Below are 18,579 nucleotides of genomic sequence, written 5' to 3' on the forward strand. Positions count from 1 at the left end.
TACCTCAACTGCTTTTACTAATTCAAGGAACTAGAGTCTATTTTAAAGGTAGAAAGACGGTGATTATAAAAAGCCACAGGAAAAGAAAAACCAAACCTGTTATAAAGATTGTGGGAGGGTCACTTTGAGTCTGATAAACTTGAATGAAGAGCCAGAAGGATTTTTTTTGTTGGACTCAGAAGTGCAGCAATATTGAAGTTTTATGCCTTTTAAAAAAATGTAGAAGTCATAAAAGACTTTGGTAGTTCAGGAAATATTGGTCTCGTAAAACAGAGTAGCTATAGATTTCCTTAGTTCTCTAAACAGCTCTTTTCACTTCCCTGATGCAGCCTTCCTAGAAGATACCATAGCTCACCATGTAGAGATATGTATTAGATCTGCTTTTACAAAACACAGTGTATCTAACATCTGATACTGTATGAAGACTGCTAGCAGTCAGGGAAGCCAAGTCAAGGAGTTGATACTCAATTTGGAATTTCCACACGTAATCTCTAGTCCCTGCTACCTCCCCTCTACAACAGGCAGGTGAAAAATGCTGTTAAGCCATCTAAACACCTAGTGGGAAAGGATGCACAGTCAGATATTGATCTGTTTTTATCACCAGTAAGTAACAGAGTGGTATCAGCGAGATGTGGGTTGTCAGTGGCTGAGAACAAAATGTCTGTAAGAATGGAAACCGTTATCAGAATCACTAGGGACTTGCAGAAGTACAGAGCAGCAGATAAGGCCAAGCCATAAAAAAACAGTATGATTTAGTCTGTGAACAACTTCTCAGCTGAGGGAAGTGCAAGTGTGAATCAGCCATGACAAAGAACTTGATGCCCAAAGGTCTGTGCCATGGTCTTTTGCTTACGCAGGTACATAGTGGAAAAGAGGTGGAGGAGGTCAACCTCTTTCAGTGCTACAGATAGAAGGATGACCGTGGACCAGCTGTTTTGCCCAAAACTGGAAAGGCTGAGAGCAGTCATAGTCTGAAAATAGATGAGCCTCCATGACACAATGTATAAGGAATGGACCACTTGCCCCTGACTGCAGTAGGGTTGATCTCTAGATAAGCCCGTGAACAAGACAGATTCAAGACTAAGTAAACACCATTTGCCAGCTGAGTTGCTTTTGAGTTATGCTGTAAAGATAGGTAGTTTGTGTTCATTGAGGCTGGGTTGGAAACTTAATTACCTCCCAGCTTTTGCTTGACAGGGTAAATTTAGGCTAGAAAAGCCCTTGGTATGGCCATGTTAGAAAAAAGACCCTGTACGAAGAAATACCACAACCTCTCTAACAGGGGCTGCAGAACATCGTGTCCTGAGGTGCACTGCCCCGCTTCAGTTATGATCTGAGCTCTGAATCCATGGCAGGCACCCACACGGAAACCACAGCCATGAGGGGAGAGGGGGGCAGCAGCAGGGAGGGGCAGGAGTTTTGGAGAAGAGAAGCAGCAAAGCAAGAACTAAAAGCAGGAGGCAGATGGTACAAAGCTGTGTGAATGGGGAAGTGCGAAGACGTAAAAGGGGAATATAGCAAGCAGGGACAGTTTGCAGCCCAGCCAGGCTGAACCAAATTACTCTTCCCTGGTGGAGGCTCAGCACACACAGAAAAGGTCTCATGGCCACTCAGGATTGCCTGCATGATAGCTCACATAAAATAAATCCTATTGAGGCCCAGGGTAATGAGAATACCTGCATGTGCAAAGAAATGAGCCTCATGTTGCCATCACGAAAGGTTCCCCCAGCTACTCTGTCTGTGCTGAAGGACAAGGCTGCTGCTCCGCTCCTGCCCTCCTGTGCAGGACTGCAAAGTGCAAACATTGTTTCCGAAAAGACCCCCCTTCACCCTTTTCCCCTCCTCCCTGAGGGAGCAAAACCACACAGAAAGAAGGGGAGAGATGAAGTCACCCAAATTCCTTGCTGCTTTGGATCCCTGTGGGTGGAAAAATCATAGAATCATAGAATGGTTTGGGTAGGAAGGGACCTTAAATATCATCTAGGTCCACCCCCTCTGCCATGGGCAGGGACACCTCCCACTAGACCAGGTTGCTCAAAGCCTCATCCAGCCTGGCCTTGAACACCTCCAAGGATGTGGCATTCACAACTTCCCTGGGCAACCTGTTCCAGTGCCTCACCACATTTACAGTAAAAAATTTCTTCCTAATGTCTAATCTAAATCTACCCTCTTTCAGCTTAAAACCGTTATCCCTCATCCTATCACTATACTCCCTGATAAAGTGTGCCTCCCCATCTATTCTGTAGGTCCCCTTGAAGTACTGCAAGGCTGCGATAAGGTTCCCCGGAGCCTTCTCTTCTCTAGACTGAACAACCCCAACTCGCTCAGCCTGTCCTTGTACAGGAGGTACTCCAGCCCTCTGACCACTTACACGGCCCTCCTTTGAACTCAGTCCAACAGGTCTATGTCCTTCTTATGTTGGGGGCCCGAGAGCTGGATGCAGCACTCCAGGTTGGGTCTCATGAGAGTGGAGTAGAGGGGCAGAATCACGTCCCTCGATTTTCTGGTCACGCTTCTTTTGATGCAGTGCAGCATACATGGCTTTCTGGGCTGCAAGTGAATGTTGCTGAGTCATGTTGAGCTTCTCATCAACCAGCACTCCCATGTCCTTCCCTTCATGGCTGTTCTCAATCCATTCTCTGCCCAGCCTGTATTTGTGCTTGGCATTGCCCCAGCCCATGTGCAGGATCTTGCACTTGGCTTTGTTGAGCTTCATGATGCTCACACAGGCCCACTTCTCAAGCTTGTCAAGGTCCCTCTGGATGGCATCACTTTCCTCCAGCATGTCAACCACATCACACAGCTTGGTGTTGTCAGCAAACTTGCTGAGGATGCACTCAATCCCACAGTCCATGTCACCAACAAAGAATATTAAACAACACTGGTCCTGATACCGACTGCTGCAGAACACCACTCCTCACTGGTCTCCACTTGGACATTGAACTGTTGACCACAAGTCTTTGAGTGCGACCATCCAGCCAATTCTGTATTCACCAAGTGGTCCTTCCATCAAATCCGTGTCTCTTCAATTTAGAGACAAGGATGTCATGCCGGACAGTGTCGAATGCTTTGCATAAGTCGTGGTAGATGATGTCAGTTGCTCTTCTGTTATCCACGAATGCTGTGACCCTGTCATAGAAGGCCACCAAATTTGTCAGGCACGATTTGCCCTTAGTGAAGCCATGTTGGCTTCATGCATAGTATCACACATTTCCTGCCTTGTCTGCCATCCCACATGGGTGCCATGCAAACCCAGCACAGATGGGTCACTCAGAGATCACCCAGCCCAGGGCCCTGGAAGTCTCTCAGAGCAAAACTGTCTCACTGAGCAATTCTTTCCCATTAGTGATTTCCTCAAACTCAGCAAAGGGAACAAGAAATCCCAGATGGGTGCCTGCCTTCCCTCGGCCCCGCTGCACATGCGGAAGGAAATTCATGCCAAGAGCACCTCTTGGTGGTGTGAGAGGACATCAAAGCAGCAACAGATCTGTATGAGTTCAGTTAGGCAATGTGGGCCTATTTTCTGCAGTTTCCTTCCTTTTTCCTGCAGCTAGCACAACTGAGAGATTTTAATGTAGCAGGTGGCAGTTGTTCTCAGAGTGATTATAAGATGTGTTATTTGAATGTAATATCCCATTTTAACAATTCAAATATGATGGAAAGAAAACCCCTAAAAGCCTTTATGTAGATCCCTATCATCCCTCTAGAGAGGAACTGGTAGAGAAGAAAAGTTTATAGTTTCACAGCACAGAACTCTGGATTGGACAAGAACTGACTATCCATAGCAGCGGCAGGCAATTATCTTCCAAAAGCAATTTTCCCAGAAGGGGGATGGAGATATACCTTCTCACCAGGACTTCCACAGCTCATTATTGGTCATACAGAACTACAGTGTCTTTGACATGGGGCTCCCCTGGACATGGGGTCTCAACAACAGGCCCTCCTCCCTGACCAATTTTAACTCATCTTTTTCTTCCCCACTGCTTTCTATGATGCCAGTCCCACAGGCCCATATGCCAGAATACAAGGACAAAAGCACACACTGGCAGCCAGCAGGTCAGTGGTCCTTTTTCATCCCTACCACCAGATCCTACTGTGCCACTGGCCAGTTTTTTGTCCTGAATCGCTTAGCCTGAATCCCATCCCTCACCCCAGTGTCCTCGCATGACTGTTACTCTGTCCCAGGTAAGACTCAATATATTCTTCAGCTCTTTTCTCCTCAGCCCCCATCATCCCCAACCTAGAGCTGCCTGAATCCCCAGGAACTTCACCAACCCCACCACCCTTGGCCCTCAGCTGTCGCCCAGATGTCTCCCACAGTGAGCTCTCAATGTGTCCAACTTCCCAGGGAGCAAATTCCCATCAGATGACCCAAAACTGTCCAGCTGAGGTGTAACAGAGCTCTCCAAACTTTTTTGGAAAGGGACCGCTGTCAAAGTTCAGATTTCTTCATGGGTAACTGCTCCCCTTGTGCTGACAAACTGCCATTGGGTAGCACTTTTTTTCTCACAAGCTGTAGGCCTCTTCCTGTGGCCTGAAGACACACCTTGACACTTGCTGGGCCAGGATGAGGAGGTAAGGTATGGCACACTACCAGCTCTACTAGCAACACTTCATTTGAGGATTCCTGGACTAATTAAAGCTGTCAGTGTTTTTTTTCCATCCACCAGTAACATCCTCTAGAAGCAGGTATACCTACCTTCTCTTCTGACTGAGTCCCCATCTCCTGGCCCACTGTATTTCTCCAGCTGCCTGCCCTTTCCAGCTCCTGCTGCTGCTCTCCCTGTAACAGCCTTTGTCACTCTCCCTTCCGTCCTTCCACTCTCCTTTCTGTCCTTCTCTGACCTGTATTTCTATGGACTGTTCCTGCTCTTGCTTGCAGAGGAGGCAATGAGTTTCTTTCCTCCTCTTTAAAAAATTCCTAACACAGCTGGTCGCTTAGCGCTTCTGAAATAGCCACAAGGCTTGGAAATGTTCCACAGTTTAAGGTTTCTGGGTTGCAGCCAGCACTGAGTGATGGATGGGAGAGCTTTCCTTCTGAGCAGGCCAGTTGCAACAGCCTCCTGTGGCTGCAGCAGCAGAAAGGTCACCAACCTTTGGAGAAACACTTTCCCTCAGAGTTCCTTCCTTCAGGAACATCTCAGCTGAAACCCATTCTTCTTGGTTTTAACAGGCCTCCTGACAAGCCTGGAAAGTCTCATTGATTTTGTGTCACCATGTCCCTTCTTCTCTAAAGCATTCTCCAGCCCATCCACCCATCACTTCAGGCTGAAGCACACAAACATTCACACACATGCACTTTTCCAGGCTTAGCATTGCATGGGAGGAGAAGGAAGGAAGAGGAGGCAGACCCCCATTTCAAGAAGGGAAAGGAAGGAGTAGAGCCTCCTGGGATCTTTCTGCTCCTTGTCTCTCCTTTCTTAGGGTGATTGCTTTCTTCTTCTCCTTGCTACTTAGCTCTAAAACGCTTTAATCTTCTGAGGACAGGATGGAAGAGGTCTGTCAGCAGCTCTCACTGGCTGCTTTTACATAGAGGTAGAGGAGAGAGTGGATAGGGGGAATCTGGTTTGCAGGGGCTCTTCCTATCCACCAGCCTTGGCTTTCCTAGTACTGGCAGGGGAGAGAAAACAGTTCATTGCATCCCTTGATGCATTGGCTCCACTTCATGATGAACACACAGATTCCCACAATGCTTCTTCGTACCAGTAATCTGAACAGGTAGAGAAGTGCATCAGGACCTTATCACCACAGGAGAGGAGGGATAGAGCAGCCATGGGGTGGCTGCTGCTTCTTAGAGGCTACTTAACTTCCTTGTTCAGCCTTCACGTTGTTCCTTGTGACATTTTGTTATTGATGCTCAGGGACACTGGGAAGACCTGAAAGATCTTCATTGCCTTTCATTACCCCCCTAATGGTACTTCAGATACTCTTGCCTGTTTACACCTTCTCCAAAGTTTGGATGATAAAGAACAGAAAGGGAAACCCACCCCTTCACTTTCTCACCCCTTCTGATAACCTTTGTTCAGCTCCCTGTAAAAGCAGTATGGTGCCCCCAGCCATTCACTGGGATGGGGTGGAAAAGGAGGGGGTGAGACACACGAGGAGAAAAAAAAAAAAATATGCAGTCATAATCCCAACCATGAAGTCACGCATGCCCCGCCTTAAGCTAACGGCCTCTCCGCAGAGCTGCTGCTGCGGTGGGAGGGGAGGAGGGACCGGAGGGTGATTGTAGAGTGAAGTTCCCTCTTCCACTTCCTCCCTCCCTGCAACCTGCCACTCACTGCAGCACAAGGGCTGATACCCAAATTTGCCCGTCTCTCCCTGCTGTTTGCCTTGGCCTGACTTTCCTTTGCCCCAGGCATTGTCGTCTGCCACGGGTCCAGAGATATGCAAGCCATCAAGTGTGTCGTGGTGGGAGACGGGTAGGTACCCTGCTGGATTACTTTGGATACAGGGAGGGAGGGGTGGTGACCAAGGGCGAGAAAGAAGGTGGCTGCTTGGTGAAACTTCCCCAGCTTTGCTTCTGACCTGCAGACTGTGTTCCCTCTCCCGCCCGCTCTGTGCTCCCCAGGCCAAGAGACCTTCTTCTGGGGAGGGTGTGGAAGAGGGCATTTTGAAGGGCATCTGCAAAAGGGGCCTGGAAAGTGCAGCAGGTCTGTCCCACGCACAGGAGGTGGTGGTGCTGCTGCCAGATCCAACCTGTAGGCAGGAGCCAGATTTAAAACCAAAGAGGTGCAAGCGCTATCCTGCAGGTGAATGGCTCCTTGAAAACCGTCTGCTCACTGGGGCTGACTGAGAGATGTCTTCTAGTATCTCTGCATCTAGCTTTTCTCGGCACATTATCTCTGTATCAGGGTGTGGAGGTGACTGCTTGGCAAGGGGTTTCTGTGGGCACAAGGAGAAGGAACACTTTCCACTGAGACAGACACAAATATATGCCACTTTGGGAGCGGTAGTTAACATGACCTTGCCTTCACAGCATGATGGCGTCACTTCCCATGTCTCATGATCCCTGGAAATGGCCCCAGTCTAAGCCATCAATTGGTGAAGTAGTCAGTACTGCTGGGGGTGGGAGGTATAGGGTGGACAAGGCCTCTTCTTGCCCTGTGGGATGAGTAGACATAAGGAAGGGAGGGGAGGAGAGACCACGTTTGGCACAGCGTAGGTTAATTCATTTCCCAGGTAGGAGCTGGCCAAACTGTTATCTGGGGCAGCTATCAGGTAGCAGATGAAGAGACATCTGCAGCAGCCCTGCTCCCCTCAGTCACTTCCTCCTTCAAAACTCGCCTGGGAAAGAAGATGTCTGCAAACATAACAGTTCATGTTAGACATATTCTCAGGGGCTGGGACAAGGGGACAGGGAGAAAGGACAAGGAATGACAGACCCCCAAATAAACACCATTACCTCTAAGAAGAGTCCCCTGAAGGCTGCAAGCTAGAGCTGGATGAACAACTCCACTGGGCATTTATCTGTTGCCCCATTTAATGCCCCCAGTTTTCCCCCTCCATAACTCCATAATCATCCCTCAAAGCAGCATTCCCCTCATATTGTGGCTAACCCCACACCACGTCCAGCTCTCAACCCCTCTACTGCAACTCCTCCTAAAAGTCTTCCGTACTGTCATTTTGCTTCTCTGTACGCTGCACCTCCCCTCACCATCTCACAACACAACAGCAGTCCAGTCATCCCCTCATCGCTCTGAGCTCTCGGTTCACTCCCCTTCACATCCCTCCCAGCCGTACCAGCCATGTCACACTCCCTCTGCTCAGCCTTACTGAACACAGGACCTTCTGCTGTCACTCTGCTAAGCCCCTCATGTTCCCCCATAGCTGTTCTGGCCCCATAGCCCTCTCCATCACCCATCACTGACCGCTTAACATTCCCTGAGTTCAGTGCCAGGAACCTCCAGCTGTCACTAACCTCATCTCTCAATAGCTTTGCTGTAACCTTCAGTCCTTCACTGACCCTTCGTGCTCCTCTCTGTTCAAACACACTAATTCAGAACGGCCCCACCTTCCATGGCTCCCCAGCCTCATAGATCTCCTAAGCCATTCCCTGTAGAGCTTCAGGAAGCCTTCATGGCCTTCCCTCAACAACTTTATGATAAGAGGGAAGCAAGCGAGTTGGAGAAAGAGAAGGGTCTGAGAGAGGAAGATCTAAGAAAGGGAGGTGGCAGAAGAAAGAAACAAGTGTAATAGCACACTGAAGAGCTCAGTTTCCTCCTCAGCTGCCCCACAGTGCAGTGACTGAGGCAGGTGCATCGTGACCAGGGTGAAGATGCCCCCTGTGCCTGTGAAGGGCACACTAAAAGTCAGGGCTGCAGCAATATAACAGCAGACTTTGCAGGTATAGCTGAGATGGTCAGAGCATCCCCAGCAGTGGGACTGCAGCCTTCCCCCAGGAGAGGTGTCTCCCTCATCCTGCGGCTGTGCTTGTAGGCTGAGGAGGCAGGTTGCTCTCCCCACCTCCATTTCACACATGCTGTGACTGAAGCATGGCCAGACTTTCCCAGGCCACGCAGACCTGAGAAATAGCAGCCCAGCAGAAGAAGGATTCTCCTTTCCACACCTGCCCTGGCTACTTATCTTGTTCCAGTTTCTTTCCAATTCTTCTTTTCCTCATCACAGCCTTCACCTTGCCCATGACACCTTCTCCTCCCCTTGATAGCCTTACTGCCCCACTTTCCCACCTCCCTCACACCAACACTCTCACCCACTCTGGTCTGTGCTGCTACCCTGGATTATTTGCGCTCCACCCTGCTGCCACACGGGTGTGAAGGAGGCAGAGGAGAGAGGAAGCATCAGCTTCTAGCTCAGAAATACCCCCAGCAGCCTCCGACAGCCATGGCAAGAGGCACCTCGTTGGCTGCTCATGGCTCTCTCTGCGGGTGACACCGCAGCTTACCGCAAACAGGCAAGATGGAAGGTGTGTGGCTAAGTCAAGAAGAGGTGCCATCAGCCTCTGGCCACAGCACCTGCTGGAGCAGGAAGGAGTGCCTATGTTCATGGGCCATAGCCAGCTGGGCAGCTTTGTCATGGCACTCCCACACAGAATCAATACACCCACCCTGGCTGTGAGTGTACAGCACTGTGCATACACTGGAAAATGGGCTCTCACCTCCATCTCAGAGTGGATGGTTTTAGCTGAGTGATCTCTGTACCAGACTGTAAAAACAAGCCTTCGTGCTCAAAGACAACAAACATTTCTGGGTGACATCCTGTCTCTCTTCCTGCCGGCTGTATAACCTATGGTTATGTGCTGTCTGGTCCTGCGAATGTGTTTCTGCTTCCAGGGGTCTCCTGACAGGGCTAGCTTAGAGGTCTGGAAGGATTGCCCTATACCCATCTCACCCTAGCAAGATTGCCTGCACTACCATGACCTCCTGCTGTTGTTTTTTTTTCCTTTCTCTTCCAGAGCTGTGGGGAAAACCTGTCTCCTTATCAGCTACACCACCAATGCCTTCCCAGGAGAGTACATCCCCACTGTGTGAGTGATACATAAACAGGCCCTGGGGTGGGTGGGAGGCATGGAAAGCAGGATGCAAAGGGGTGCAGAAACCCCTTGTTGTGCATGCTGAAGGCAGGGTCACAATCTCCATGCCAGTAGAGGCAGGGCTGCCAAACCAGTGAAAGTGCCTCTACAATTCCGATCTGTCATCTTTCACCAGAAGCACAAGTGGCCTTATAAAACCCTGCTATAAATGGGATACTTGGGAGACACAAACCAACCCAAGGGTCTATCCGCCTGCTAAGTTTACAAATAGTAGATGGGGTCCTACTAGGCAAAACAATCAGGCACCAGACTACAAAAAACGGGCCAGACCTAAGAGAGGGCTGTTGGCTGGACAGGGGTTCCCACTTCCTTCCTTATCCAAGGCATCGACTGTCATTGGAACAGACACTGATAACCCTGATGGTAAGAGTGCAGGACTCATCACAGTGCCACAGTAGAAGCACTATGAAATCCAAAAGATATATGTGTGAGGCTGAGACAGACCTGCAGACTGTTGGAATAAGGAGCAAGCTTAGAGTTGCTTTAGTTTGAGTGGTCAGATGCATTTGTCTCCCCACAGTGTGTGGGGATATGTTTGGGGATGCACACTACATGTATTCATACAATACCACAGAGGTGTGGAATACGACTACACGCTCCCTGAGGTGGGAAAGGGAGCTAGGCAGTGTGTCAGTCTGCCAGCTGAGGTTCAGATTCCTTGGGAAGGACAGGTACAGGAAAACGTTGGAGCTCCACTTTTTTTCTCCAGACCAGTTTTCAATGGATGTTGCAGAAAATGATTGTGGCAGCAGGAACTCACCTCTTCTCAGAAGCTTGTTTGTGGAAGGGCACCATGCCCTCCCAGCATGAAATGGTGAAATGGCCATGCATTTTCTGTGTCACACACCACTTCACTTCCTGTCTGAGACTTATATCTGGAGATGTGAAAGGGAGGCCATTTTGTGCTCCTGGAGTTCATGGCTTATCTTACAACAGCAGCATATCCCGTAAGCACATTCACAAGGTCTTTGTGTTGGTTCCTTCCTATCACTGGTGTCCCTCAGCTTAGCCTGAAAAAAAAAAAGAACCAAAGGAACAGGAAAGGAAATTTTCTAGGGCTAGGAGAGGAACCTCTCTATTGATTCAATATTGGGTTTTTCCTTTAAGTCGTTGCTCCCAAACATGCAATCCTGACAGCTGTTCTCAAATATTTCATGCTGGGTTGTCAAAGAGTAAGGGGACACACCTTGGCATATTGGCCTTAGTTTCAGCAGGGGTGTTGAGGAGCACAGGGTTCTGGGGTAGCTACAGAGCCATAGGTTCTTCTTCTTCACTTCTAAGAAGAAAGCTGGGTTTTAGAGCGCAAAAGAAAGACAGGGGCTTGGCCAGAGCAGGCACGGTTGTGAGGATATTGCAGAAAGAAGTAGGAAACTGAAGGGTTAATGGATCTGTACACAAGGTGGTGAAGGTGGAGCTGCAGCCAAGCACCTGTCCAGGACAGCTGGGTGATGGGGAGGAAGTCTACAAGGTAGAGGTTCACAGGAAACCAGCATCACCCAGGTGAGCTGAGAAGAGGAATCACTACTCCTTGCTCTGGGGTGCACCTAGTGAACTCCACCTGCATTACTGGAAGGGTTCCTTCCATGTTTGAGCCATGGCCTAAGTCTCTGTGTTTCAGGTTCGATAACTATTCTGCCAATGTGATGGTTGACAGCAAGCCTGTAAACCTGGGACTATGGGATACTGCTGGACAAGAGGACTATGACAGGCTGAGGCCACTTTCTTATCCGCAGACGGTGGGTCACTGTTCCTCCCTCAGATATGCCTCCTTTCCCTGCTGCAAAATCAGCACTTGCCATAACACAGTGACAGGACTGTTCCCATTTCTCTCTCTTTACTTTTCTGGGAATACCTCTGTCAATATGCAAGTCCCTCGAAACCCTAAAGGTAAAAGAGATCTAAGGGTATTTTGGACCTTTATCTAAACTTTATTACTGGGTTAACTCAGCAAGAAAACTGAGATCTTCAAAGATACTTCTGAGCACATCTGACACTGATTTCAGTGTGGACAGATGCCATACACAGCCCTGGTAAAAAAATCAAAACTCTTGCAAAGCTAAAGTGGCTCAGGGAATTCAGGAGCTGAGGCAAGAGCTTCCACATTTCTGTGAACCCTGCTATTCTGGCTTCTGCCTTAAAAGAGATCTGATGTGTGGCCACATGTATTTGATCTGCTGATGCCTCAACTAAGCTCAAGCCCCCAACAGAACAAATAGATACTTCTCAGATACTGTGTTTACCAATTTTTCACCATGTTGACAAAGTGACTTCAGGGTTTCAAGATCATCTTCCCTGGAGGGTGCTGTTCCAAGCAGCCTCTTGGCAAGCTCAGAAAGACCCTGCAGCCTCAGGCATTGGTCTGAAGGTTGCTATTGCAACCAAAAGGGCTAGGAATTGAGGGCACTGCTTGTTTCAGCTAGGTTCAGCCAACTATAAGTCAGACACCTGGTGTAAGCTGCTTGTCTAGGCTCCTTCTGCAGTCTGTGCAAGCAGGCATATTTCCCAACAATATACCTGCACCCACCCTGGGACACATCCCAAGGATAGGTTGGGGAACTGTTCTCCAAGGTACTTGGATGTACTCCAAGGTATTTGCCTCTGACAGTTGTAAAAATATGAAAATGGATAGGTTGGGCCTGATACCCTTGTTTTAACTAGGTGAAGTTGGATGAAATAAATATAACCCTGAAGATTTTCTTTTCTTTTCTTTTCTTTTCTTTTCTTTTCTTTTCTTTTCTTTTCTTTTCTTTTCTTTTCTTTTCTTTTCTTTTCTTTTCTTTTCTTTTCTTTTCTTTTCTTTTCTTTTCTTTTCTTTTCTTTTCTTTTCTTTTCTTTTCTTTTCTTTTCTTTTCTTTTCTTTTTTTGTAAGTCTAAATTCTGCTGTGCCCAGGAGAATCACTTACATGGATAACCAAGACTCTGCCTCATTTATGTCCTCTGTGTGCACTTTTTGGGCTGAGCATAGCTCTGTCACAACAGCAGGCAAAATTATTCTGGCCTAAAAGGTCTCTGGTGTTCTGTGAGAAATAAGCAGGACACTGTCAGGCCATTTCCCATGAGGATGACTGTGCCTGCCACAAAAACCCCATCCTCGTAGTTAAACGTTTGGCTCTTCTGATAATGGTGGCTATGGTTACCATGAGTCAGAGGACCAAATATCTGTCTCTTCTCTAGAGGCAATTAGCAGAAGTCAGGACTGTCTTACATTGTGAGAGACAGCTTTCCCTAGCATGACCCTCTGCTGAAGGGGGAGAATGCTGCCTACCCAGCTTTTCTTTCCTCTCCCTGCCTCCTGCCATGCAATCCCATCCTCTCATCCTAACTCTGCACCATGGTTGTATGCCTACAGGACGTCTTCCTGATCTGCTTCTCCCTTGTCAGCCCAGCATCTTATGAAAATGTCCGTGCTAAGGTGAGACAGAAGTATCCTGGTACATCAAGGGTTGAGGAGGGTGAGATTGGCAGTGGTCTTACAAAGAAAATTACTGTGGGTAGAGAATGCTAATAGGACATCTAGATTCAGAGAGGTAATATCTTTTTTGTCTCTGTCAGAAGGAACTAAAATATCAGCCTCCTTCAGATGTATTTTCTGGGTCATCTCAAAGAAGGCAGCCAACCCAATTAAAGGGCTAGCATTCATCTTCCTGGGCTGTTGAACTGTGAGACCACAGGCTTATGTTCTGATGGTATCTTTCAGCCAAGACTGTCCCAGCACAGACATGCAGGATCAGCCCATAGGGCATGAGAAGCAGGTACCCACAGCATTTTGGTGGGAAGTGAGGGAAGAAGGAAGAGATGGATGGAGAGGAGAACAACATAGTATTTCCTTCCTGCCACTTTCAGGTTCCTTCCTGTGTTTCAGGGAGCCATGAAGAGTGGAGAGCAGCTTGTGCTTTTGCTTAAGAGAATTTGAGCTCCATGCCAGTGATTTTGCATGTGGACCCAGCAACAGGGGCTGCTCTGGGCCAGGTGATAGTGCCTGACACAGGATGGAAGGGCTGTGAGGAAGGACAGTGTGTTAGCTGTCTTGCTGGCATTTTTTCAGGGGTGCCTCTTTGTTTCCGTTGTTCATGCCCCTACGTGTGACTTCTCACATCTTCGCCATTTCACTCCCTTGATAGTGGTTCCCTGAGGTGCGGCACCACTGCCCTAGCACGCCCATCATCCTTGTGGGCACAAAGCTGGATCTTCGTGATGACAAGGACACCATTGAGAAGCTGAAGGAGAAGAAGCTATCCCCCATTACATATCCTCAAGGCCTTGCTCTGGCCAAGGAAATTGGTATGTGCTTGGGACAACATCTTGGACCTAGTGAAAGGCAAGAGGCACAAGATAAGGTCTTCCGCTCAACCTAATGAGGCTTCCTTAGAGGTATCCCACTGTGGTATCTCTGAGGGACACAGGGAGACACATCAAGGTTCATGGGACAAAATGCACTTCAGGAGGCTCAAGAAGGAGATCGGCTCCTTGAGGAAGCCTCAACCCCTCAAGCCTCTGTTTCTGCCTCTTTCTAGCCACCACCCTAATACACATGCACAAAATTATACATTGGCACATTCCCCTCCCCTTTTACTCTGCTATTTCTATCTGGGCCAATATTTTTCTGTGAAAGCCACAGCTGCTCTGTGGGCAGAGGCCTCTCCTCCACATCCGGAAAGAGGAGGAAGACTGAGTTTTCTAACATCTCTCAGGAAGTGTTGCTGCAACTGCAGCTTCCCGTCCCTGCCTCTGACTACCAGGGCTTATATATGCAACCCTGGGTATGTGTGTCTCACCCCAGCATTTTTCTCAGGAGCATCAGCTCCCTCCTGTGTTCTGGGAGAAGCACAAATGCCTGTTCCAGGTAATCTCTCTTGTCAGATGCAGCACACAGAGGCAGCAGAGAGGGTGGGAAACACAGCTCGAGGGAGTAGTTTTCAAACAGGAGTTCAGAGGAGAGAGTGTCTGACCAGGATAAAATAGCCAGCCTTACATGATGGCTCTGCTCTGGCTACAAGGGTGGAGAGTAGGCAAATCCCAGTCTTGTACAGCTGGCAAGCTTCGCCCTGAAGTCAAGACTGCCTGATTGAACTGTGTCTTGACAATGCTCAATGGCTTTGATCACCTGAGCTGTGTTTATTTCATTCAGGCAAGATCCAGATGCCTTGCTCTTCAGCAAAAGGTCTCAGAATTTGGGGGCAGAGAGTCCCAAAAGGGAGGTGCCACATGATTTCGGATGCCACCAGAGGTGCTTGACACTCAAAAGCGTGAGGAGACTTGAGACTTCATCTCAAGACAAGACCCAGGGAGTGTTTAGGGGTGTATGTGCCTCAGAACACTATAAAATGGGCACTGAGGAAGGCGGGTGTTGTGGCTGAGGTGATGGGAGCCAGAAACGTACTGGTGATACCGGCACATGCATCTCTTCCTGCTTGATGCGATCCGTGGTATTCCTCCTGTGTGTTTCTCTTCTGAGGACCCTTCGCAGCAGACTCCTGGGTATCCCCGCTGTCTACCCCCAGTTCCCTTCCTCCCCGGTACAGCACCTGCTTTCTTCCCCGCAGACTCTGTGAAATACCTCGAATGCTCAGCTTTGACGCAGCGTGGCCTCAAGACAGTGTTTGATGAGGCCATCCGAGCAGTCCTCTGTCCGCAGCCCACCCGGACAAAGAAACGAGTATGCAGCCTCCTCTAAGCGAGTAAGTCCGAAATGATACCTGGGAGTGACACCAGTGGCCCTTTCCTGCTCCGAAAGGTCAGGGCCACTGGGTTCCTGTGACCTGCTGTGCCTGGTGGGATGGGTCACCCTCAAGAAAAAGAGGGAGACAGGAGTCCTGCTTTGGGAAAGGACAGGACATGGTATGACAGAGCACACAGACCCCAGAACCACTTCCCCCTCCTTGCTGCCTGCCCATGGGCAGGTTTGCCCCCCTCTCCTGGTGCAGGGCAGCCCAGGATTTTCCACCTCTGCCCTCACAAAGAAGAACTGTCTGTCACCTTCTGCCACAGAGGGAACTGTGTCTAAGCTGCCCTGGGGATGACCTGCTGTGAGAGCTGTGAAGCTGCAGCTTTTGCCTATAGGAAAAAAAAAAAAAAAAAAAAAGCTGTTCCTTATTCATGGCAATTGCCCAATGGCTCTTCCTCTTAGCAGGCCCTGGTCACCTAAAGGGGGTTTTTGTGCTGCTGTTTTTTGGCAGGCAGCAGCTTCTCCCCCAGGACTCCTTTACTCCTCATATTGTCCCTGCCTGCCCTTCCACTTCAACTCAAGGCAGCAGAGGGAGGAGAGGGGCTTCAGAATGAGAGGCAAAGCTGGCCAGAGTCTGGGAAGTGAGATGAGTGAGAGCTTTCTAACTCGGACCCTGCTCCTTTGCTCTCCCACCAGCACCAGGACAGAGGGAGGGAGAGCAGGAAAATGGGTGAGCTGTTTTCACGAGGTCTGTCATGTTTTTGGCTACAGATCCCGGCCCCATCCTGATGCCAGGCTCTGCCCAGCACGCAGGAGAGCGATGACTCCAGCATCCCGGAGCTCAGTACCTTGTGGCGGTCACTGTGCTTTTTACTTCTGCTGGCTTGAAAGACTGTTGTGGGTCTGTAGCACTGGTTTGTCCATTTGCACAACTTCCCCACACTTGCCCCACCCCAGCTGCCCCTTCTCTTCTTCACCAACCTCCAAGGTTACAACGTAGTGAGTAAGACCCAATAAACAGACTGTACGTTCTTGCCATGTCCGTGATGTGTTGCACCTCGGGGGGGCACAGCCCTGAAGCAGTGAACAACAGGATAGCTGGGGTGGAGGCACCTGCCTGCTGAGCCCCTCTTTCGGCAATGACAACCCAGACAGCATCACGCTGAGCTTGGTACTGGAGAGCCCCAGCCCCCATAGGATGAAGAGATGAGGCCTGATTCATGCACCGAGTTGCTAAGTTCTCAGCTGAGCCCCCTACATTCCTCCATGAAGTGCAAATATTGTGTGCCAGCCAAAGGCAGTGGGTTGATTACACCACGGCTTCTGCCCTTCCTCTTCTCAGCTTCCATGTGTTCAAAGGAAAAGTTGTCTCCCCTCCGAGACACACAGAGGATGAGATGCTGGCTTTGGGAGGGGACACCCAGGCCCAGATGCCCCTCTTGGGGACTGCCCCTGCAGGTTGCTGGGGACACCCTTTCACCAAAACATTTCTGCACTAATGCTCCTAAACCCACGTCACAGGCAGTCATATTGGTACCGGAACTCACTCATGCTGCCAGGCACAGGCAGAGTGAGAAAAGGAAGGGGGAGGGCAGGAAAAAAAAAAAGAAAAGAGCGAGGAATGAGTCACCAGTCCAGACAAATTGCCTCCAAGTCACTAAAATTAAACTGAAGAGAGTGGTCCCAGCAGTACTATGGATCTAGCAGCTGTGAGCACCTGCCTTCCTGATGCATTGCAGGGACTTGAGAATAAGAAGTGTTACAGGGTGGCTGCCATGGCCACTGCTTGGGGGTGGGAGGAGGGCTCAGGGTGCAGTGATTGGCACTGCAAAATTCTGCAGTCCTAGGAGGGCACAGGAAAACTGTGGAGCGGAGCCAGCTTACCACTCCCTGATGCAGCACTGCTTCTGAGTTTCAAAGGCTGCTTCCTGCAGTGGGAAGGTGCATGGGTAGTGTCAGCAACAACCCGCCGCAGTGAAGCCCCTGAGGTACCCTGCTGCCAGGGAAGTTTCTGCAAATTCAATTCACAGTTGGATCTGAGTAAGGCAGTTAATTCAGTGATGTGACACATTATCCACTGATAATGTCCAGAGCAACACTAGAGGACATCCTGTGGCAGCGAGTTCCACAAATATCTGCAAGATTAATTGCCCAAGCCCCATCCAAAGGTGACGTACATTGTGTCAACCAAAGTCCAGAAGAGCAGAAATTGAGTCTGCTGTAGGCATATACCTGTGGGAGATACCTGTGTACACATATACCTGTGTCAAGGGACACAAAGCCCTTGTGACAGGGATCTAGCTTCCCTTAAAGATCCTAAACATTACTCAAACCAATGAATTCCCAGTGGGTTATTACTTCCTCTCTAGTTTCCAACCCTTAGCTTTTACCTTCTCAGACTGCCCTGTCCCCTGTCACATAGAGCAATGCAGAGAGGAGAGGCTCACCATGTGCATGTAACATAATTAGTGTTACAACCTGTGGAGGTGCACAGGCTGAGCTCTCCTTCCAACACAAGTCAAGCAGTTTGCACGACCCCATTGGAGCTAAGGCAGGACTCTGAGCACTGAGGAAGCAAGCTGGAGACCTGGAAGTTTGGATCCTATGACTGTGCTTATGCTAACAAGTCCTGCAAGAGGTAGCTGGCCTCGGTAGACCTCTGCTGTTGCATGGCTTTGTTTCTTCTAAGACACTAGCTCGTGGTCTTTCTGCATGGTGCTGGAGATACCTGCCCTGCCATGACAAAGATAGCCACTGGGTGCTGCCCATGCCATTCCTTCCCCAGTGAGGCCTCATCTCTCCTGCATGTCTCCAGACCGCACTGTGGCCAAGACCTAGGCTAAGGCATCCTGACAGCTTTGAAGCCCTGTAATGCCTTCACCTGTTCACCTTTGAGCAGCACTGACATAAGATTGCTCAAGCAGGTTTGGAAGGCCAGATTTTAGACCCTGGCTATGTTTTGCTCTTGGAGATACTCACTGCTTCTGTTAAGGCTGGAATTGGCCCTAGGAGTTTAAATGCGTGTTACAGCAGTGCCAAATGTCAAGAGCTGGGTGACAGCACAGCACAAGGAGTCACTGCTCTTGGCTGCAGTGCTGGGAAAGGGATGAGGACTACAGGGAGGCACCTTGTAGGTGGGAACATCCTAAATTCCTTCCTGGGAGAACTGCTCATACAAAGAAGCTTAATTTCTTGCCTTACCCCATTTCTCTTGGGTCCACTCTTTGCAGCAGAGATGAAAGCCGGTAGGAGAGTTTTGGGCTGTTGAACTGAGGCTTTTTCCCAAAGACAGTTCAGAAGACACAAGAATGTGAATGGAGCCGGGGGGGGGGGTGGGGGGGCGGGGAGCAAGGAAAGAATT

General features: G+C 49.4%; 1 protein-coding gene across 1 annotated transcript; it reads left to right on the forward strand.

Annotated features, from left to right (window-relative positions):
• Nucleotides 1-6,209: 6,209 nt before the first annotated feature.
• Nucleotides 6,210-16,252, forward strand: RAC2 (ras-related C3 botulinum toxin substrate 2 (rho family, small GTP binding protein Rac2)). The gene is made up of 7 exons (XM_010082314.1): nt 6,210-6,422; nt 9,416-9,487; nt 11,172-11,289; nt 12,903-12,965; nt 13,675-13,834; nt 15,097-15,231; nt 15,990-16,252. The coding sequence occupies exons 1-6, from the start codon at nt 6,388-6,390 to the stop codon at nt 15,225-15,227; spliced, it is 579 nt and encodes a 192-aa protein (XP_010080616.1). The 5' UTR covers nt 6,210-6,387; the 3' UTR covers nt 15,228-15,231; nt 15,990-16,252.
• Nucleotides 16,253-18,579: the final 2,327 nt, after the last annotated feature.

The sequence above is a fragment of the Pterocles gutturalis genome, unplaced genomic scaffold (assembly GCF_000699245.1).
Source record: "Pterocles gutturalis isolate BGI_N339 unplaced genomic scaffold, ASM69924v1 scaffold24144, whole genome shotgun sequence".
In the NCBI taxonomy this organism is placed as follows: domain Eukaryota; kingdom Metazoa; phylum Chordata; class Aves; order Pterocliformes; family Pteroclidae; genus Pterocles; species Pterocles gutturalis.

Excerpts from the sequence above, each read along its gene's own strand:
- RAC2 (XM_010082314.1), top strand. The coding sequence starts at position 6,388 with ATGCAAGCCATCAAGTGTGTCGTGGTGGGAGACGG. Across the intron at positions 6,423-9,415 it reads TGTGTCGTGGTGGGAGACGG|AGCTGTGGGGAAAACCTGTC; the intron begins GTAGGTACCCTG and ends TTTCTCTTCCAG. Across the intron at positions 12,966-13,674 it reads ATGAAAATGTCCGTGCTAAG|TGGTTCCCTGAGGTGCGGCA; the intron begins GTGAGACAGAAG and ends CTCCCTTGATAG.